This window comes from Odocoileus virginianus, chromosome 27 (genome assembly GCF_023699985.2).
Source record: "Odocoileus virginianus isolate 20LAN1187 ecotype Illinois chromosome 27, Ovbor_1.2, whole genome shotgun sequence".
NCBI classification, from domain to species: domain Eukaryota; kingdom Metazoa; phylum Chordata; class Mammalia; order Artiodactyla; family Cervidae; genus Odocoileus; species Odocoileus virginianus.
Window position 1 is genome coordinate 30,704,479 of NC_069700.1, and position 20,415 is coordinate 30,724,893.

General features: G+C 44.6%; 1 protein-coding gene and 1 pseudogene across 1 annotated transcript in view; one reads left to right on the forward strand and one right to left on the reverse strand.

Moving 5' to 3' along the window:
* The first annotated feature begins 6,924 nt into the window (after positions 1–6,924).
* Positions 6,925–7,484, forward strand: LOC110123718 (peptidyl-prolyl cis-trans isomerase A pseudogene; annotated as a pseudogene).
* A 1,417-nt stretch (positions 7,485–8,901) lies between these two features.
* The window catches only part of DNAH8 (dynein axonemal heavy chain 8), a 341,076-nt gene continuing 329,562 nt past the window's right edge, over positions 8,902–20,415 (reverse strand). Inside the window, exons 93-94 of the mRNA XM_070456508.1 lie at positions 11,310–11,431; positions 8,902–9,322 (exon numbers count right to left, since the gene is read on the reverse strand). Of these exons, the coding sequence (XP_070312609.1) occupies positions 9,035–9,322; positions 11,310–11,431 (410 nt within the window). The 3' untranslated portion in view covers positions 8,902–9,034. The remainder of the gene's footprint in view (positions 9,323–11,309; positions 11,432–20,415) is intronic.

The following is a 20,415-nucleotide window of genomic DNA, read 5'->3' on the forward strand; positions in this document are numbered from 1 at the left end:
GAGGAGGTGCTTTAATTAATCAGCCCCGGCCTAAGTGAAAATGAGGGGTGGCTTCTGTGGGGAAAGGCAGGGAGCTGCCAGTGAGACACATGTGCGAGGCGCAGAGGAATTTCCATGCTCCTTGGTGACACCTGTTCAATTAAAACTGTTTATAAAGAAGCAACTGTAACCCTGTCAGCCTGCCACATCCCACACTCCCAACGTGGGTGGTTACACACGAACTGGGAGATGGAGCAGTGTGGGTCCCCGCCCTCCCTGGTGCCTTTTGAGGGGAATGGAACAGATTGGGAGAATCGTCTATAAACCAGCGGCTTCTGAGGAACTGGTATTCATTCAAGGTAGACAAAGATTATTTTCATTTCTTGAGCATGACTCCAAAGTGTTTATATTCATCTCAGAAGGCTACATGTAAATCAAGACTTGAGTGTTCAAAAAACATGGTTCGTTTTTGCAGTCAAAGCTGGATGCCAGAAGACTGAAGCAATGGAGTGGACTTTTATCCAGGTGCTGAAGGTACAAGAGTCATCTTTCTCTAAGACCAAATACAGCTCTCTTTCAAGGAGTCTTAGAAATTTAAGGCTGTGAGCAAAGTAGTCATGAAGAACGGATGCTTTCAGATTTCAGTTGTTTTGTATTTTGAGGGCTTTTCAATGTCTATCCGGTGGCTCCATTCAGCCCCGGGGGGCTCCTCCAGGCAGGGACCCCCTCTTCTCCAGCCACTCGGGAGGGACAGGAATCACACCCTCCCCAAGTCTCTTTTCCCACTACTCCAGGCACTGGGAAAGCTCCCTGCATTTCAGGGATGTTGGTCAGCATGCAGATGTCAGATACACTCTTGCTGAAGTTGTTAAGCTTCTCAGAGGAGACCATAAAGAGGAAGCCAGAGGAAACATGTTCGTCATTTGCTTTCAAATCAAAGGAGATGGAGAAAGAGGACGAGAGGAGAAAAGCAGGTGTGTGGAGGAAGAAAGGTAGTCCATGGATGCCATGCACCACCCAGGTCCCTCTTGGATCCCAGGCTCTCCTCTCCGAGCCACCAGGAGTGTGGGCTGCAAATGATGTGTCTGCCGGGTGCCCTGGTTCCCAGGGCTCGTGTGGGGCCACTTGCAGAATCCTCCCTGTCTTAGAGCCCCATGGGGTGGCTGAGGCCTTTGCTGTGACCGCATCGCAGCCCAGCTTCTCCCTCTGCCCACTCCTGCCTCCTTCACTCCCAAGGAGTGCTGTTCCCAAGAGATCTCCCCAGGAAATCTGCACTCAGATCCCTAGCTCTGAGTCTGTTTCCAGAGAATCTGAAAAGAATCTGAAAATCCCCACAGTGGGAAAAGAGGGAGCAAAATGTTTAGTGTCTGTGATAAGTGGACAATTTTTATCAAATGTACAAAAGGCTCCTAAGCCAATGTTTATACAGCCCTAGATGACCCTGGGTAGTTTCCTTGTCCATTCAATAGGAGGCCTATTTGGGGGATGTATGCTACAGGTCCTAACCCAGAGTGTTGTCCTGTGACATCTTTTTATATCTAAAACAAGATCATTTTTTGAAATCTTGGGAAAAAAAATGGAGATTCTATTAGGCACCTAGGTTTAAGTCACTGAGCTATTTTAACTGTGAGTGGGTTTTTGGCTAAAATGGAAAGGATCTCCATAGTCCTTCTGCCTTTTATTTTTTCATTTAGGATAGTGAATTTTCTTCTATACTTTTGCTCTCTTTTATCCTTTGCTGAAGTGTGTTCTTTAAAATACCATCTTAGTTTCTTTTTCTTCTTCTGCATGTGGACAAGGAAGCCACCCTACAGGGGGCCTAGGTCCCAGGACCAGACAGTTTTCTCACTTCAGAGTCTAGAGCCAATTCCTTCACCTCCTTCCTGTTAACAATACACCTGCTGGTCTAGAATGTTCAGGAAAGCCCAGAAAAAGCATGTTAAATGAACCAATTCCTTTCAAAATTCTTGAATTTTAAATGTACAATTTGCTTGCACACCATATAAATGCTATTTTAAAATTCATTGTTTATTAAAATATTTCATTATTTATTAAAATGAAATAGTTTTTGGCTGCGCTAGGTCTTAGTTACTGTGAGGGCTTTTCTCTAGTTGCAGCAAGCAGGGGCCACTCTCTCCTTGTGGTGCACAGGCCTCCATTACAGTGGCTGTTTTGGTTGTGGAGCACGGGCTCTGGGGCGCACGGACTTCAGTAGTCGTAGCACGTGGGCTCAGGAGTTGTGACTCTTGGGCTCTAGAGCACAGGCTCAATAGTGCTGGTGCATGGGCTAGGTTGCTCCATGGCTTGTGGGATCTTCCTGGATCAGGACTGAACCCATGTCTCCTGCATTAGCAGGCGGATTCTTTTTTTTTTTTAATTTTTTTATTATTATTTTTTTTTTCCATTTATTTTTATTAGTTGGAGGCTAATTACATCATTACAGTAGTTTTTGTCATACATTGAAATGAATTAGCCATGGATTTACATGTATGCCCCATCCCAGTCCCCCCTCCCACCTCCCTCTCCACCCGATCCCTCTGGGTCTTCCCAGTCCACCAGGCCCGAGCACTTGTCTCATCAGGCGGATTCTTTACCATTGAACCGCCAGGGAAGCCTCCCAATGCTGATGTTTGCTTAACAGTCTCTCTCCCATGCACATTATCCTTTCCATCCAGACAACAAAAGCGGCTCAAATGAACAAGTCAGAGAAACACAGATGTACTATTTTCTACAAACAGTTATGAATTTTATCTCATTAGACTCTGGCTTAAAAACAGAATCCAATACTGCCTTGCTAAGTTCATCAGACTGGGTCCAAATCTCAGCTCTGTCAGTTACCAGCTGGGAGAACTTGGGGAAATTATTTAGCTTCTCTGGGCCTCAGTCTCCTCCTCTGTGAAATGGTGATAATGCTATCAGACTTCATAGGGTTGTTATAATGGTTATTTAAGTAAATTCATGTCAAGGGCACACAGTAACATGGTGTTATTAAGTCACAGACCTCATCGTGAGCAACAGTGAGCACACAGATCTTTGAGTCTTTTTTCAGAGACCCTGGCAGTTATTTATAAGCACTTGGCTAGGAAAAGAGCTCTTTTCCTCAAACTGTACTGACAGAAGAAACATCCAACTAGACTCTCCAGGCTATAAACTGCTATATTTTTCTTTTTTTTTCCATTATGGTTTATTACAGAATATTGAATATAGTTCCCTGTGCTATACAGAAGGACTTTGTTGTTTATCCATTCCATATATAATAGCTTGCACACGCTATTCGAAGATGCCCACTCCAACCTTCCCGCACATGTCTCCCCACTGGCAACCACAAATCTGTTCTCTGTGTCTGTGACTCTGCTTCTGTTTCGTAGATAAGTTCATCTGGGTCATATTTTAGATTCCACATGTAAGTGACATCACATGGTACTTTCCTCTTTCTGACTTACTTCACTTAGCATGATAGCCTCTGGCTGCATCCATGTTGCTACAGATGGCATTATTTTGTTCTTTTTTATGACTGAGTAATATTCCATTGTATATATGCACCACATCCTCTTTATCCACCCACCTGCCAATGGATGTTTGAGTTTAAACTGCTATATCTATCTCTGCTCACTATTCATCTCATCAGCTTAGTTTCCGAATGCCCCAATCTGGACTCCATAGCATCTTTCACATGACCTGTTTTACTGCCTTTCTAATGGTTTTCTCTCTCAGTCCAGTGCTCACTTTACTTCGTTGGGTGTAGAGCAGTAGCCTCCCCATGGACCCACTCACTTCCAGTCCTGTGGTTCCCCACTGTCCTTCTGTCATATTCCCAACACCACCCCTGCAACACGGCCTCCTTCCCCATCATTTGTCTACACTTGTCAGTCAAATGGGGTCACATGCTGTTCTCTCCTTCTGCATTCACTCAACACTTGCTGACGTGCCCCAAAGCCAGACTCTGCTTTTTTTTTTTTTCATTTATTTTTATTAGTTGGAGGGTAATTACTTTACAATATTGAAGTGGGTTTTGTCATACATTGACGTGTATCAACCCTCTGCTTTCAATATGCCTGGGACATAATGAGGAGACATACATACATGTTATTAATTCCCAGGGTGAAAATTGCTAAATTCAGCTGCAATCCAAGTGCAGGAAGAGCAATAAATCCTACCTGGGGGAGTGCAAGGGGTCATGGAAGTCCTCACAGAACATGAAGAAAGGATCAGGTGGTTCTGGGAGAACTTTTCTTTGCAGCTTTATTGAGGTGGAATTGAAATACAACAAACTGAACACGTTCAAAGATTACAATTTGGCACATTTTAGCATGTCTGAAAACACCACAGTCAAGAGAATCAACACATCTGTCACCCCTGAAGTTTCCTCCTGCTCCTTTGCATCCTTCTCTCCTTGCCTGTCCCCCAGCTCCTCACCGCAGATAACCACTGATCTGTTGCAGCTATCCATTAGTTTGTTTTTTTCTCGAATTTTGTATATAAATGGAACTATATGTTATGCATCTTTTGCCTGGTTTTTTTTTCACTCAGCATGATTATCTGAGGTTCATCCAAGTCTGTTCATTAATAGCTTGTTTTGTGCTATTCCATAGAATGGGTGTGCCATAGTTGGTTTATCCATCCAGTTGTGGTTGGAATCGAGTTGTTTCCAGTTGTAGGCTATACAAATGAAGTTTCTATGAACATTCATGGGTGAGCCTTTGTAGGAACAATGCTTTTATTCTGCTTGGGTAAATGTTTAGGAGTGGAACGCCTGGATCATATATTCAACTGTTAAGAAACCATCCACTTGTTTTCCAAAGTGGTTGCACTATTTTATTACTACATTGCCTCTAGCAATATATGAAAGTTCCAGCTGTTCTATATGGGAAAGTTTTCCTTGATAAGAGAAACAACACGAGGATGAAAATATTTCATGTTCCCTCAACACAAAATAGTCCTAATAGCAGAACAAATTGAGCAAGTTGACTGATAGGGTCGGGGACAGACAGAAATTTTACTTTAGGCCACTCAGGGAGGGCTTTGGTATTTCGAGTATATGTTGCAGAAGATGGAAATGTTTCAAAGGCTCTTAAGGAGGATTTTACAGAGTCTGGTCTCTGTCTCTGGACATTCCATGTGGTTTCCCATCTTTATACTGTTCTTTCCCTCACACTGTTCCCTTCCTTAGAATGCATCCATCTACTACCTTGGTACCATCTATGACCAAGACCCAACTGAAATGCTACCTTGTCTTCAAGTTCATCCCTCACCCTGAGTTTAACCATTTCTCTGTACTTCACCCATGGTCTTGAGTCACATTCACACTACAGGTGAGTCCCATATTCACCTGAGATCTTTGATGAAAGAGAGTGGGGCCTGTTCATGCAACATCACCCTCAAGACCAGTTCCTTTCACAATATATCTCGAGACACTTCTCTTTCAGCCTTATTTTTATGCAAAGTCCAAACTAAAAGAACATTTTCAATCAACAAAGGCATAAATCCTGTGGCACATTTTGCTGAGACCAAAATGAGACCATGTGGACTGACTCTAAGGAGGAACCAAAAATTACTTTTTCTCTCTTCCGGCTTCAGCCGGCTTACCCGTCTAGTCCTGGGTCCTCTGCTCTTTTATGCTCACCAGGTCTCCCTCACTCAAGTGTGGCAAATTATGTAATTAGTAAAAGAGCAACAATTTTTCTGAGAAAATGGTTATGTGCTTATTCAACTTCAATGGCTCAAAACATCTAAGGAAAGCATTAAGCAAGCCCGGAGAAGGCAAGCTGACCTGGACCCCAGCCAGCTCTGTACACTCTCCAATAGGGAGAGTGGAGGGGTGTCCAACACGAGGAAGACTAGTTTTGGGGGCACCACTTGGAAGCCAGGTGTCCGTTCCTGAGGAAGCCTCAGCACCCATCTCTCTCTCCTCGGGGCTGACACAGAACAAAATAATCTGCAACAGTGGAGAATTCCCAGGAAATGCTATGTGTGTGGCTTTAAACAGTCTGATCCATGATCTTTGCTAGATTCACACCCTTCCCATCTCTTTCCCAAATTTTTCATAGGACATTCAAGTCATTAGAAAACACTGGCCTAGGACGTCCCTGGTGGTCCAGAGGTAAAGAACCCGCCTTAAGGGCTTCCCTGGTGGCTCAGTGGTAATCTGCCTGCAATGCAGGAGACGCAGGTTTGATCCCTGACCTAGGAAGATCCCACATGGGAGCAACTAAGCCCGTGCGCCTTAGAGCCCGTGCTCGGCAACAAGAGGGCCCATGGCAGTGAGAAGGCCGAGCACTGCAACTAGAGAAAAGCCCACACAGCAGCGAAGACCCAGCATGGCCAAAATAAATAAGTGACTAGAATGAACCCTGCAGTGCGGGGGGTGCGGGTTTGATCCCTGGTGGGCGAGCTAAGGTCCCGCATACAGAGGAGCAAATAGACCCGTGTGCTGTGACTACCGTGCCCATGAGCCCGGCAACAGACCCCACACGACGCAAGGAAGGCCCCGCGTGCTGCAGCTAAGATCCAAAACTGCCAGATAAACAAATAATTGTATATATATTTTTAAAAAGAAAAGAAAACATTGGATCTAATTGTTATTCTCTGAAAACATACCATGACATCCAGGGGGGTAGACAATGCGATTTGCTTCAATAATTTTGGCAACTGAATAGGAATATGAATAAAATGTGCATTATCTGGGAACCTGTAGTTCGGTTTGCTTACACAGCAAACTGCAGTTTGTAACACGTTTTGCTTCCACTCTGCTCACCCAGACAGAGTGGTTGCTTCCAGAGGCTAGCTTCTGTTCAGGGTCAGTCTTTCCAGGGGATGCTATCTTTTTAGTGTGACTACAGGCTGAGGGAAGAGCCAAAATTCTTGGAGCTCACTTACTTTATTTTTTAAAAAACGTTCCTGGCCTTGCAGATGTCACCACCCTGGAGCCTTCCTTGCTGTCTAGCCATGGTCAACCCCACCATGTTCGACATCGCTGTCGGCGGCGAGCCCTTGGGCTGCGTCTCTTTTGAGCTGTTTGTAGACAAAGTTCCAAAGACAGCAGAAAACTTTCATGCTCTGAGCACTGGGGAGAAAGGATTTGGTTATAAAGGTTCCTGCTTTCACAGAATAATTCCAGGATTTATGTGCCAGGCTGGTGACTTCACACGCCATAATGGTACTGGTGGCAAGTCCATCTATGGCGAGCAATTTGATGATGAGAATTTCATCCTGAAGCATACAGGTCCTGGCATCTTGTCCACGGCAAATGCTGGCCCCAACACAAACGGTTCCCAGTTTTTCATCTGCACTGCCAAGACTGAGTGGTTGGATGGCAAGCATGTGGTCTTTGGCAAGGTGAAAGAGGGCATGGATATTGTGGAAGCCATGGAGCGCTTTGGGTCCAGGAATGTCAAGACCAGCAAGAAGATCACCATTGCTGACTGTGGACACATCTAATAAATTTGACTTGTGTTTTACTTAACCACCAGACCATTCCTTCTGTAGCCCAGGAGAGCACCCCTTCACCCCCAGCTGCTTGAAATATCCCATAATCTTTGTGCTCTTGCTACAGATTTTCCTTATCCCCCTCCAAGTTTAGCTGGATTGCAAAGTTAAATTTATGATTATGAAATAAAAACTAAACAATTAAAAAAAAAACGGTCCTGGAAAGTGCTATGGCTTTGACATTGAATCAGGATCAAGAGCACACCAGAGGCCATGGCTAGAATACACTGCACCCTATAATGCATTTTCTACTGTTTGAAAGTACACAAGACCAAGGGTCTCTAACCTTTTTGGCACCAGGGGCCAGTTTCATGAAAGACAATTTTTCTACAGATGGAGGGTGGGATGGTTTAGGGATGATTCAAGCGCATTACATTTATGTGTACTTCATTTCTCTTATTATTACATCGGTTCCACTTCAAGTCATCAGGCATTAGATCCTCAGAGGTTGGGGACCCCTGCTCTAGACTATGGTGGAGTTTCTTCTGGGTACTTCTCTAGACACCTTACTTGGGCTCTTGCTTGGCCATCTCTGATCAGAGTGACACAGGGATGAGAGGAGAGCAAGGCAGCCTGAAACATCCCCCTCCTTCAGAACAGACAGAGGGGAGGAAGCTTGAGGATTTAGCTGGGGGCAGGCAAGAGGATTCTAGATGGGAAGACCATAGACACACTTCTTCATTAGCCAGAAGCTGCCTGAACATTCAATATGAGACCCCATCTGTTTTGTTAAATTGACAATTTCCTTTAGCAGGAAATAAAGGTTCATATCGAGTTTCAGACTAGCTACGGAGTAAGAAATAGCTCCACTTTTTAAAGACTTTGCTGTTTAAGGCATTCAGCATGTAACCTAATTTCATTTGATGGAGTTTGTTTTTTCCTTCTCCATTTGCTGCCTAGAAATGTGTGCTTCATTATCTCCTGTGGAGTTGGAGTTGGGAGGGGAGAGCTAGAGACTCAGAGATTTCTGGGCCTCAAAAGCACTTAAAAATAATACTGAATAAAATTAAATTGCAAGGGCAGCCATCCCAGTGGATTTTCTGTCTCAAATATTTCACACCACCAGCTATAAGTCCCAAGGGGGTACTGACTGGACCCCTCCAATTCCCATTTCACAAACACGGAGAGAAGACCAAATGCAAACAACAAGCAAAAGATAATATATTTGCATAAACTCAGGCTTGGGTCGATGTTATTCAAAGGAAAGGTGGGTTTTATTTGAGAGAGACGATTGCATCTACTAGACTCTTTTGGGATGCAACAAATTAATACTTTTCGTTTTTAAAAATTCAAATCTTCCAAAGTATTCAAACATGAAAGTAGGACTTTACCTAAAAAATAATTGTAAATGGAATAAGACTGCCTGGAATAAAAAAAAATACTTTTGAATCATCTTTCAAAATATTGATATGAGAGAAAACATACACAAACAAGTGATTGTAAGACATCAACTTTTTAATTTAGAAAGAGTAATCAAGCAACCATCAGGGAGAAAGACATGCCTCCCTGAGTCTCCCAACAGCACTGACTGCCCACGTGGCCCCAGGGCCCTCAGCAGGTGGAAAGGAACTTACTTGATGTCACACAGAAGGGCCACACCTCTCAGGATCCAGTGATCGGGGGAGAGGACTGTTCGCAAATACACCACAGTGATGAAGGTCAAGTCAGTCCGCCTGGGCTTCTTGTAAATGGGACACACGTACAGCTTGGGGTCCTTGGGCGCCGTGGAATTGATGGCAAAGATGTGCAACACAGGCAGTTGTGTGAAGAGCACCTTGGGGGTGGATTCCGTGAGCTTCCCATTCCGTCTGTCCCAGGCTGCTCCATCCATGTACAGCCCATAAATGTATACGCCTTCCTGGAAGAGCCAAGCAGAAGACACCAGGAAGTTTTAAAAAGTTAACTGTTGTGAGATGGACACCCAATGCCATAACGAAGGTCATCGGTTTGGAAAGAGAATGCACAGCAATCTTAAAACGCTACCCAAAGAATAAAACAGCAGAGGATGCATTCCTTGGTGAAATACTGAGCCCACCATTCCTCTGCAGCATAGCTGGAGGCAATGGGCTTCCCTGGTAGCTCAGCTGGTAAAGAATCTGCCTGCACATGCAGGAGATCCCAGTTCGATTCCTGGGTTGGGAAGATCCTCTGGAGGAGGGTACGGCAACCCACTCCAGTATTCTTGCCTGGAGAATCCCATGGACAGAGGAGCCTGGCGGGCTACTGTCCATGGGGCTGCACGGAGTCAGACACAACTGAGTGACTAAGCACATGAGCGCTACAGAAACGCTTCTGTCACTGGGGATTCGAGCCTGGGGGTGACCGGCCTGGGACCAAAGACTCAGCCAGCAGCGCCAGATTGCCTCTGCTGCAAATGAAAGTCTCTGACGGGGGTGTTCTGAGTTGGTGCGGGGTCCTGCGGGAGCACCCAGGACAGGATTCAGAGCTGGGTGCCACTGGGGATCTCAACCTGCACTGAGCAAGCCAACAGGCGCTTCTAACTTCATCTGAGCGCCCCCAGAGGTCAGACATGCAGAGCAAGAGCGGAAGTGACGGGCAGGGGATGGAGAATGGGTCCAAGAGTGGCTGATCTCAGCCTGTGTCTGTCTTTCACACAGTAGGACTCACCCTTGAGGGCCTCACCAGTAAGCCAAGAGGCAACACACACACACACAGAGAACAAAGTGTAAAAGACATGACCTGAACACCGGCACACGCTCGTTAGAGGGGCTGCCTGCGTGAAGGGCACTGAGGCCAAGCGCGGTGACTGGGAGTGAAGGTCACTGTGCTTGGAGCGCCCGGGGAGGCCGGTGGAGGACAGGGCCTCGGAGCGTGCGCTGCGCCTGCAGACACAGAGGAGAGAGGGTGGGTGGCAAGAGAGGCAGGATGGTTAGGAAAGTCCACGCATTTTATTGAGCAGCAGGTCCAATGGTTATAAAATAAGTTAGGGCTTAACAGTGGAAGACTGTCGATACCAGACTGAAGAGCTTGAACTTTATCTTGCAGGCAGTGGGGAGCCATAGAACATGTGCTCAGTAAGAAAAAAGTCTAAAGGGGATCACGGGGGAGACTCCAACAATCACGTAAGCTCATAAGATACACTTATGTAGAAAATGGTGACCATTTTTCCATTTCCAGTGAGGACTGGGTAAGAGAAAGGAAATCTATATTATAATAAAAGAGAGGGAGGTTAGCTGCAAAGTGTTTTCTAAAATCCCCCATGTGGGCTAAAAGTATAAGAACCATACCTCTTGAATCAAAATCTGAAGTACATGATTTGACAGTAAAACCATGGGCCATCCCAGAAAATTAGCAAATATGATACCATCATTAAGTCAGTGGTGTGGTGTGGTGTGGTGTGTGCATCAGGTCCGACTCTTTGTGACACCATGGATGATAGCCCGCCAAGCTCTTCTATCCATGGAATTTTCCAGGCAAGTTGTCCTTCCACCCAGGGTCCTGCAGCTAAGAAGGGACATGGCTGGAACTGGCCCCAGAACTCAGGACTGCCAGTCCTGTTAGTCTCTACTGCCCTTAACCCTCATTAATTCTGTGAGTACCCCACAGCAGTGGATGGAGACGGGCAGAAAGTCCTTTTGAGCATGCACAAATGTAACTTGTAATTACAAAGAATGTAGTTTGGGGACTTCCTGGTGTTTATCATTCATTCCCACTCTGGCAAATGCAGGAGGAGTTGGCATTGAGGTGTCCTGGTTACAACCAAGGAAACCCTCACTGCAAAGCCAGAGGACCTGATGGAGATGCTCATAGGTCCAGGTTCAGCAGGACTTGAACTTGGAGCCCCAACTCCAGAAGTGTCCCTGCTCCTGCCCAGCGGCACCTACCACAGGGGGTGATGTGACCTCCTCCTTGGTCTGCCGCAGAACTTCGTTGTGGATGGTCACCGAGTCCAGGGCCCAGCCTTTGTGGGCACGGGTCACTTCTTGCCTCATTGCAGTCAGGAAGCCTTAGAAAAGGAGAAAGAAATGATCGTGATGCCTTGGTGCAGACTACTCTAGTAACAAGAGGGGGAGTTGTGTAGTTAGCTGCTTATCCATCTCCAGATGTGTGCCCATCCGAGAGGAGTTGAGATCAAACCTCAGAAGGGATGTTTCTTTCAATGTTTTGTTTCAATCAACTAAATACGTCTTGCCAGTAGACAGCCGGAAAACAGCACCGTCTCTGCCTCAGACAAGGTCGTGGTTTGAAATTCCCCTGGGATTTCAACTACTCTAGTCTTCTGAGGGCTGTAACCCAGTGCTAGCTTGTAGTCTCTGTTTGAAAATCCAGTATCAAGGAATAATAGTGGAATGGTAAAATATTCTGAGAACAGCATTCCAATTAAAACTGGAATCAAACCATTATCAAGCGTCTATTTGCTCTAATGGAATAATTTCATTTAGTCTAGGAAATAAGGCGTAATGCCAAAATAGAAAGCCTGACTTTCAATTTGATCAAACAAAGCAATCACACCGGAAAGGAACGCTCCATGTTTTAATGAGCATAATACAGTTATTTTAAGACAATACATGGTTCTGTATATTGTGGCCTTTCTTTAAACGTAATATTTGCAAATCATTGCCATGCAATTCAATTAGAGAAGTCTATCTTGGAGAGTAGCATTTGATGTTTAAAAACTATACCTTAAACTTCAAAATGGACTTCAAAATCTTAGGATACTTTACCTGTGACCTATATATTACATTGTGGCCTCCATGTTAATACTGGAAATCATGAGGCCCTTTATTCACAATCACAAGTAAATTTTGGAAGTGTGTGTCCCTATTACTCCTAGATTCATGAACTGTGAGAACTTTAATACACAAACCAACATGAAAGTGGTAATATTTTATCAGGTTTGAATGGGAGTGGAAAGAAGAGGGAAAGTTACAAGGCATAAACGCAGGCAGTGAGTTAATACCTGTTAGAATTAGAAAGAAAGACTAGGAACTCCCCTGGTGGTCCAGTGGCTAAGACTCTGTGCTTTCAATGCAAGGGACCCAGGTTCAATCCCTCGTCAGACAACTAGATCCCACATGCCACAGCTAGGAGTTCACATACTGCAACTGAAGATCTTGCATGCAGCAATGACCTGGCACAGCCAAATGAATACGTATTTTTTTTTTAATAAGTAAAGTAGGACTCTAGCCTGCTTAATGAACAAGTCAAGTTCTCTCTATTCTCAAGTCTCTCCCTCATTATTGTTAGACATTTGGGGAGGCCCTCATTCATTCATTCATTCCTAAGTCTCTTAGAACTGGCCACCATATACCAGGTATGCTAGAGGTGAGAGTCCCACATGATGAAGAGGCCATCCATGGACCCTGCATTCAAGGAGCTCAGTCTACAGGGAAAGTGGACGGAAGCAGGATATACACCTTGATGTCATTATAAGTAAAGAGGTGAGAACAGAGTGGACCACACAAGAAGACAGCTCAGGGAAGGCTGAATTGAGATGAAGTCAAAGACTAGTCTTGAAAGTAAGAGTTTTCCAGATGGGATAATTCCAGTTAAGGGAACAGCATGTGCAAAGGCATGGAAGTCTAGGCCTACAGGTGAGGCAATAATGGCAGATGAGGTTAGAACAAAGGCAGAGGCAGCATTTTGCAGGGTCAGACTTCGGACCTGGTGACTTTGTGAATGGTGGAAAGCCACTGATTATTTGAAGTAGGCAAATAATTTAGTTGTATTTGCATCTTATAAAGTTTACTCAGAGCTCTCACTAAAAGCAGGATTTAGGAAACTCAAGAACCCCTGCATTAATTCAAAAGAAAAGTTGGTCAATCAACCAGAGGACCTAATTGAAGGTCTTTTTTTTTTTTTTTTTTTAGGTCCACTGGGAGGCATGTGGAACTTCCCTGACGAGGGATCAAACCCAAGCCCTTTGTAGTGGAAATGTATAATCATAACCACTAGACCACCAGAGAAGTCCTATAAGCGATTCTTCTAAAGTTAAAGTTTCATGAAACTAAGAGTGCCTAGTAGGAAAGGATGGTTTTATGATGCAAAGTGTTAAATACAGGGAGTAGGAAACATGGTAGACGTTTGCCTGGCAGCAATTTCTGGTCAAGACCCATCTGCAGTCTACATGTGGAGTCACTTGAGATGATCTGATCAAGTAGGTGATTATATCAACTTCCACTTTAAATACTGGGGATCCCATTTTTTTTTTTTAGTAGTCAACATGTTGTGTGTTTGGTAGTCAGGTATATGCCATGCCATGATAACTTGTTTTAGATGTGTCCAGCTTTGCAACCCTATGGACTATAGCCCTCCAGGCTCCTCTGTCCATGGGATTCTCCAGGCAAAAATACTGGAGTGGATTGCCATGTCCTCCTCCAGGGATCTTCCTGATCCAGGGATTAAACCCGGGTGTTCTAAGTTTCCCGCATTGGCAAGCGGGTTCTTTATCACTTGCACTACCTGGGAAGCCCAGTCAGGTATATACGACCACAGTAATAAAATCCAATCCTCCATTCTAAGTGACTCCATGAAAATGTCATTTTCATCACTCAGCTTTAAGCTTGCATCCAAGTAGAATACTCAGAATTAAATTGACCCTATTTTATGATATTTTAAAATTCATCATTGATCTATGAATCTACAAAGTCATAATGCATAAGGCATGAATAATGATTGTAACTATCCATCTGCACTAGCTGAAAAACCGGATTTTTCTATAATATTTTAAGTTCCAAATTGCAAATTTGACCTCATTTGCTATAGCACTCAGAACAATGTAGTAGATGCCAGGTGAGGGGGTGAGAGAGATTCTCTCTTATGTAACACACCCAAGACAAGGACTTCAGTTGATGGTGGAGTGTTCTGAAAAAATTCTAGTATGGTTAAGGAGATATCACCTTCTCTCATCTCCCTGCTGGGGAATATGCATGGTGTTGTCTGATTGACTTCAACAGTAAGCCTCCTAATGTTTAGGAAGCACTCTTAGTATGCCAGGAGATGAAATCTAGAATGCATATTACCTTCAGCTATTAAGAAAGGAAAATGTTCAATAAATAATTTGAGGCCTGAGAGCAGAGGGTAGGAAACCATTCCATGGCTCATTCCCACTCAGAACATGGAGAAGATACATATTTTTTTTTCAAGTTTTGATAGCTTTTTTTTTGGCCTCCTAAAAAGAAGAACATGATCTTGCAGAATTCAAACTGAATTGCAAATCCACTGAATTGCTCTTTATCGAATTCTAAAAATGAATGACCATCTTTCTTATAGACTGATATCAAGTCTAATGAAATAAAAATCTCTTGTTTTCTGAAACCTATATAATTTTAAAAGACTATTGATATATTTTTCTTTATAAAAGCTTGAGAAGTAGTACTTTTGTCTTGGCACTAATTTAATTTTAATAATTCTTAAGCCAAATTTCAATCATCAGTGGTGGGAAAAGTGATTCAGGCATTCATGTGTTTGACTCAGAAGTGAGAATCAAAAAGTTGGGGAAAGTCCTCAACAAAAATAATCTATTTTTCATGAGATTTAACCACCCATGCAAAAATGAGTGATTCAAACATATGAGTGTCATGCAGGCTAACTGAGGTGCTTTAAATTTTCTTTGCCCTTCTAACTCATATAGCATAACGAATTCCTAAAACACTTGTCAAGCTTGTTCTTTTGCAAAATGTACTTTTAAGGTTGGATTATACTCTGGAAACTCAGGTCTAAAATAACACTTGTTATCTGAATTCCTGTAATAGTCATGACCTAACATTTCAGCAAACAAACTACTGTTGTTTGACCTGTGCAATCAGCTGGCTTGAAGAAAGCTATAGAAGGCTTTTGGTATCAATTCAAACAAGGTCTTGGAAGCGACAGAATAAATAACTAATCAGGAACGCTATTGTTGTTGTTCAGTCACTAAGTCGTGTCCAATTCTTTGCAACCCCAAGGACTGCAGCATGCCAGGCTCCTCTGTTCTCTACTATCTCCTAGAGTTTGCTTAGATTCATGTCCACTGAGTTGGTAATACTATCTAAGCTCTGCTGCCTTCTCCTTTAGCCTTCAATCTTTCCAGAATCAGGGTCTTTTCCAATGAGTTGGTTCTTTGGATCATGAGGCCAAAGTACTAGAGCATTAGCTTCAGCATAATTCTTTCAATGAGTATTCAGGGTTGATTTCCTTTAGGATTGACTGGTATGGTCTCCTGGCTGTCCAGGGGACTCTCAAGAGTCTTCTCCAACACCACAGTTCAAAAGCATCAATTCTTCTGCTTTCTTTATAGTCCAACTCTCACATCCATACATGACGACTGGAAAATCCACAGCTTTGGCTATACAGATCTTTGTCAGCAGAATGATATCTCTGCTTTTCTGTCTAGGTTTGTCATGTCTTTGCTCCTATCAAGGAGCAAGTGTCTTTTAATTTCATGACTTGCAGTCACCATCCATAGTGATTCTGGAGCCCAAGAAAACAAAATCTGTTACTGTTTCCACTTTTTCCCCTTCTGTTTGCCATGAAGTGATGGGAATAGATGTCATGATCTTAGTGTTTTAAATGTTGGGCTTCAAACCAACTTTTTCACTCTCCTCTTTCACCCTCATCAGGAGGCTCTTCAGTTCGTCTTCCCTTCCTGCCACTAGAGTAGTAACATTTGAGTATCTGAGGTTGTTGATATTTCTCCCCATAATCTTGATTCCATCTTGTGATTCATCCAGCCCAGTATTTTGCATGATGTACTCTGCATAGAAGTTAAATCAGCCGGGTGATAATATACAGCCTTGACGTACTCCTTTCCCAACTTTGAATCAGTCAGTTGTTCCATGTCCGGTTCAAACTGTTGCTTCTTGAGCCACATACAGGATTATCAGGAGACAGGTAAGGTGGTATGGTACTCCTGTTTCTTTAAGAATTTCCCACAGTTTGTTGTGATCTACACAGTCAAAGGCTTTAGCATAACCAAGGAAGCAGAAGTAGATATTTTTCTGAAATTCTCTTGCTTTCTCTATGAATGTTGGTAATTTGATCTCTGGGTCCTCTGCTTTTTCTAAACCCAGCTTGTAAATCTGGAAGTTCTTGGTTCATGTACTGCTAAAGCCTAGCTTGAAGAATTTTGAGCATAACCTTGCTAGTGTGTGAAATAAGCACAATCAGGAAGGTTCTTCTCTATTTCACAAGGAGTTGGTTGGTATTCTGTAATGATGATCCTATAGGCAACGCTTTCTTTCCTTTAATAAATGAACCAGTCCTTAGGTAATGAGCCTTCGGTTGTTCAGTATTTCCTGTCTTGTCAGTTACTAAGCCTCCCATGAGCATTTTGGAAGATGAACAGAAATGATGTTCCTGCCATAAGATTATGACAGGCAGTTTTTTCCCCAAAATGAGAAGCAAATGCAGTTCATTGGTAAGTTAAATGAAAGGTCAGAAATCATTAAGCAAAGATGACGATGATTCACCCAGTTGAATAAAAATGCCCCAGGCACCTTTCCTGATGCTTCACTCGATGCTGTAAGGTAGGGATCTTAATCTTGGCTGAAAATGAAAAATATCTGGGAAGACTTTGAAACTTCCAATTCCCTGGTCATAGCCCAGATAAGTTAAATCGAATATCCAGAGGTGGGACCAGGCTTCAGTACTGTTTTAAGGCAGGGTTTCTCAAAGTTCACAGCTAATGCCAAGGGAAAGATCGCTTATTAAAATGCTGGTTCTGATTCAGTAGGTAAGTTGAGGGTAGGTCCTGAGGATCTTCGTTTCTATCAAGCTCCCAGGTGATGTTGCTCCTGCTGGCTGCTGGACCACATACCAGGTAGCAATGGTCTAAGGCCCAGGTTCCTCACACCTTAGAACGACCAAAAGATACTTTAAGACTGATTATATGGCATATTAAAAAGCAGAGACATTACTTTGCCAACAAATGTCTGTCTGGTCAAGGCTATGGTTTTTCCACTGGTCATGTATGGATGTGAGAGTTGGACTGTGAAGAAAGCTGAGTGCCCAAAAATTGATGCTTTTGACCTGTGGTGTTGGAGAAGACTCTTGAGAGTCCCTTGGACTGCAAGGAGATCCAACCAGTCCATCCTAAAGGAGATCAGTCCTGGGTGTTCATTGGAAGGACTGATGCTGAAGCTGAAACTCCAATACTTTGGCCACCTCATTTGAAGAGTTGACTCATTGGAAAAGACCCTGATGCTGGGAGGGATTGGGGGCAGGAGGAGAAGGGGACGACAGACGATGAGATGGCTGGATGGCATCACTGACTCGATGGGCATGAGTCTGAGTAAACTCTGGGAGTTGGTGATGGACAGGGAGGCCTGGCGTGCTGTGATTCATGGGGTCGCAGAGAGTCGGACACGACTGAGCGACTGAACTGAACTGAACTGAGTGAACTCATCCCCAGAGGTTCTGAAGTCACTGGTTTGGGCCCCCAGGGATTAATTAGCTTGCATTAAAACCTCCCCACGTGATTCTACTGTGTGGGCAGGATTGAGAACCTCTGCTCTGTAAAAAATATCTGCATGACAGGCCAATAAGAGATCACGGATGCATATCTGTTTGCAGAACAATTTGGTAAGTGGGAAAAGACATGCCCTATGATACAAGCGAAATATGAGGAAGGCTATCAGTAATGCAAGCTGAGTCTTTCCAGAGTCCCCTGATATGCATATATTTTCTAAAATGCTGTTAATCCAGGATACAGAGTACAAACTGGAGCACTGGGGCTAATTCTCTTGGCCAGGTTGGGATCAGCTAACCCTGCTAGGTCTCACATGCGAAAATGTAATTCTGTAATTCTGTAACTGCTGTACCTTCCCTGCCCCTTCTCTGCTCCTCTATGCTTCCCCTCCCTTCACCCAACCTCACACCTCTCTGCCCCCTCCCCAGCCTTTACCCTGCTTCCGCTGGAGTGGGTCTGCAGTTAGCAGACCCTCCCATGTTCCAGGTCTGCACAGAACATTCTCTCCATCTTCTTGCCCTTCCTGGAGGCTGGCTCAACCCTGAAGACCCTGTCCTCCCCAACTGCCCCTCCCCCTGGATGAGAATCTCTGCTGCTTGGACAATCCCCCTCCATCCACATGCCCCTCTCCTCACTGTCCCTGCCAAGTGCCCACTGGTCCCCATTCACAGAGCCTCCTGCTGCCTTCTGGGTCTCTTCAGCATCCCACTCAGCATCTTGACCTCTCAGTTCCAAAGACCTGCTCCTCAACTCCACCCCCTTTTCTTCACCTCTTCCCCTATTTAGTCTAGACCCGTCTTTTTCATCACTCACCCAGCAGAACTCCAGTGCTAAACACGTCCAGGTGCCCTTCTTCTTAAACCTATTCCAGGCAAGACCGAGGTCAGCACACAGTTGCCACCACGGTTTAGCCACCACTAGCCTTGATGGGATTGTCAAAGCCATCTAGCAGTCCTGTCCTCCTTAGCCCTCTTTCTCAAACTTCTGCCACTCTTCTTAAATCTTTCCTCTAACACCCTGCTCCTGAGATCACTTCGCCTCCTCAGTCAAGGGAAAGATAAAAAAACATCAGATGGGAATTCCCTTAACTTCCTCCACTATCCAGCAAGCTCATTGGCTCCGTGGTTCATTCCTTCCCTGTTCCCTTGTTACAGCGGGTGGAGTGCATCCTTCCACTTGGGGAACCACACCTTCTGCTTCTTTTGTCCCCTTGTGGTATCTTTGTTCTCTCTCTCTCCTGGCTTCCTCCCACCAGTATTTGAATAGTCTCAAGCTTGTCCTACCATTAAAAGAAGACGGAAGAAAGTGTTCCGACAACTGCTCCTCCAACTCCCTTCTTCTCTTCCAAGTCCAATTTCTCGAGGGAATTTTCCATGCCCTCCATCCTCACTCTCTGTCTCCCCATTTTCTGGTCTCTCACTCCCCCTGAAATCTGACTCCTCCACCTCCACACCCACTCCACTGAGACTTCTCTCACCTGCACTCTCCTGGTTGATAAGGCTCTCTGGCCATTTGGGGCCCTACCTTACTTGACCTCTGGCAGCATCTGTCACTCCTTCCTCCCATCCCCTCCCATCTTCCACCACACTATGCATTCCTGGTTTCCCTCTTTCAAGCTGTTAGGATGTGAGGGACTATTTAGAAGAGTCAGGGTGATCTGGAAGGTGGGCATGTACAAGGTGGGTCCTGGTGAGGATGGTTTAGGGGGAAGATGGACAGATGGTAGTCCTGGTGAGGTTTACAGAGGATGGAGTAGTTCACGGTGACAGCTGGAAGTAAGACTCAAAAGCTAACACTGGGACTTTTGATGAGTCCGTCATAGGTAGAGACAAACAACTGCATCTGTGAGAATGACTGAGGTCATCAATGAAAGAACCAGGGCCACCGGCAGAACTTGCCTGAGAAGAGCCCACAAAGTGGGCTGAGAAGCAGCCCTCTGAGAGGTGGGGGGAGAACCGAGGCAGGTGATGGATGGAAGCCAAGGTGTGAAATGAAGCTAGCAGGAGGACCACTAGACCTGGTGGCCTTGGAGAGAGCAGTTTCAGTGTGGTGATGAAGTCAGCCGAATGATGAGGAATTAGAGGGTTGGTAAGGATGGTGACCGTGGGCAGACTAGACTCATAAGGGATGTGGTTGAGGCTGAAGCCAACACATCAAGCCCCTCCCCCACAAAGGTGAGAAGGATGGGCTTTTATTCACTTGGAGGTGTTTCTAAGGTGTCCACAGTCCTTCTCTGGTTCTGGGATTCAGGGTCAGGGCAGTGAGTACTATCACCCAGACTGAGGTCTGGAACCCTGACAACCCTTCACCCAGATTTCCTCAGATGTTAGGGGTAGCTCTGGGGCAGACTTGGGATTGTTGTAAGATTAGAAAAAAATCCCCAGTCCCTTCCAATCCTAAAGTTCTACTAATAACCCTGCTGTACTCTTCTGCCCAACAAACAAGCTTTTATGACTATCTTCAAGATAAGCGTTCAGAAATTGCTGGCAGCTGCCAATGTTGCCCTAAAAACAAACACACAGGACTTCCCTGGATGTGGATAG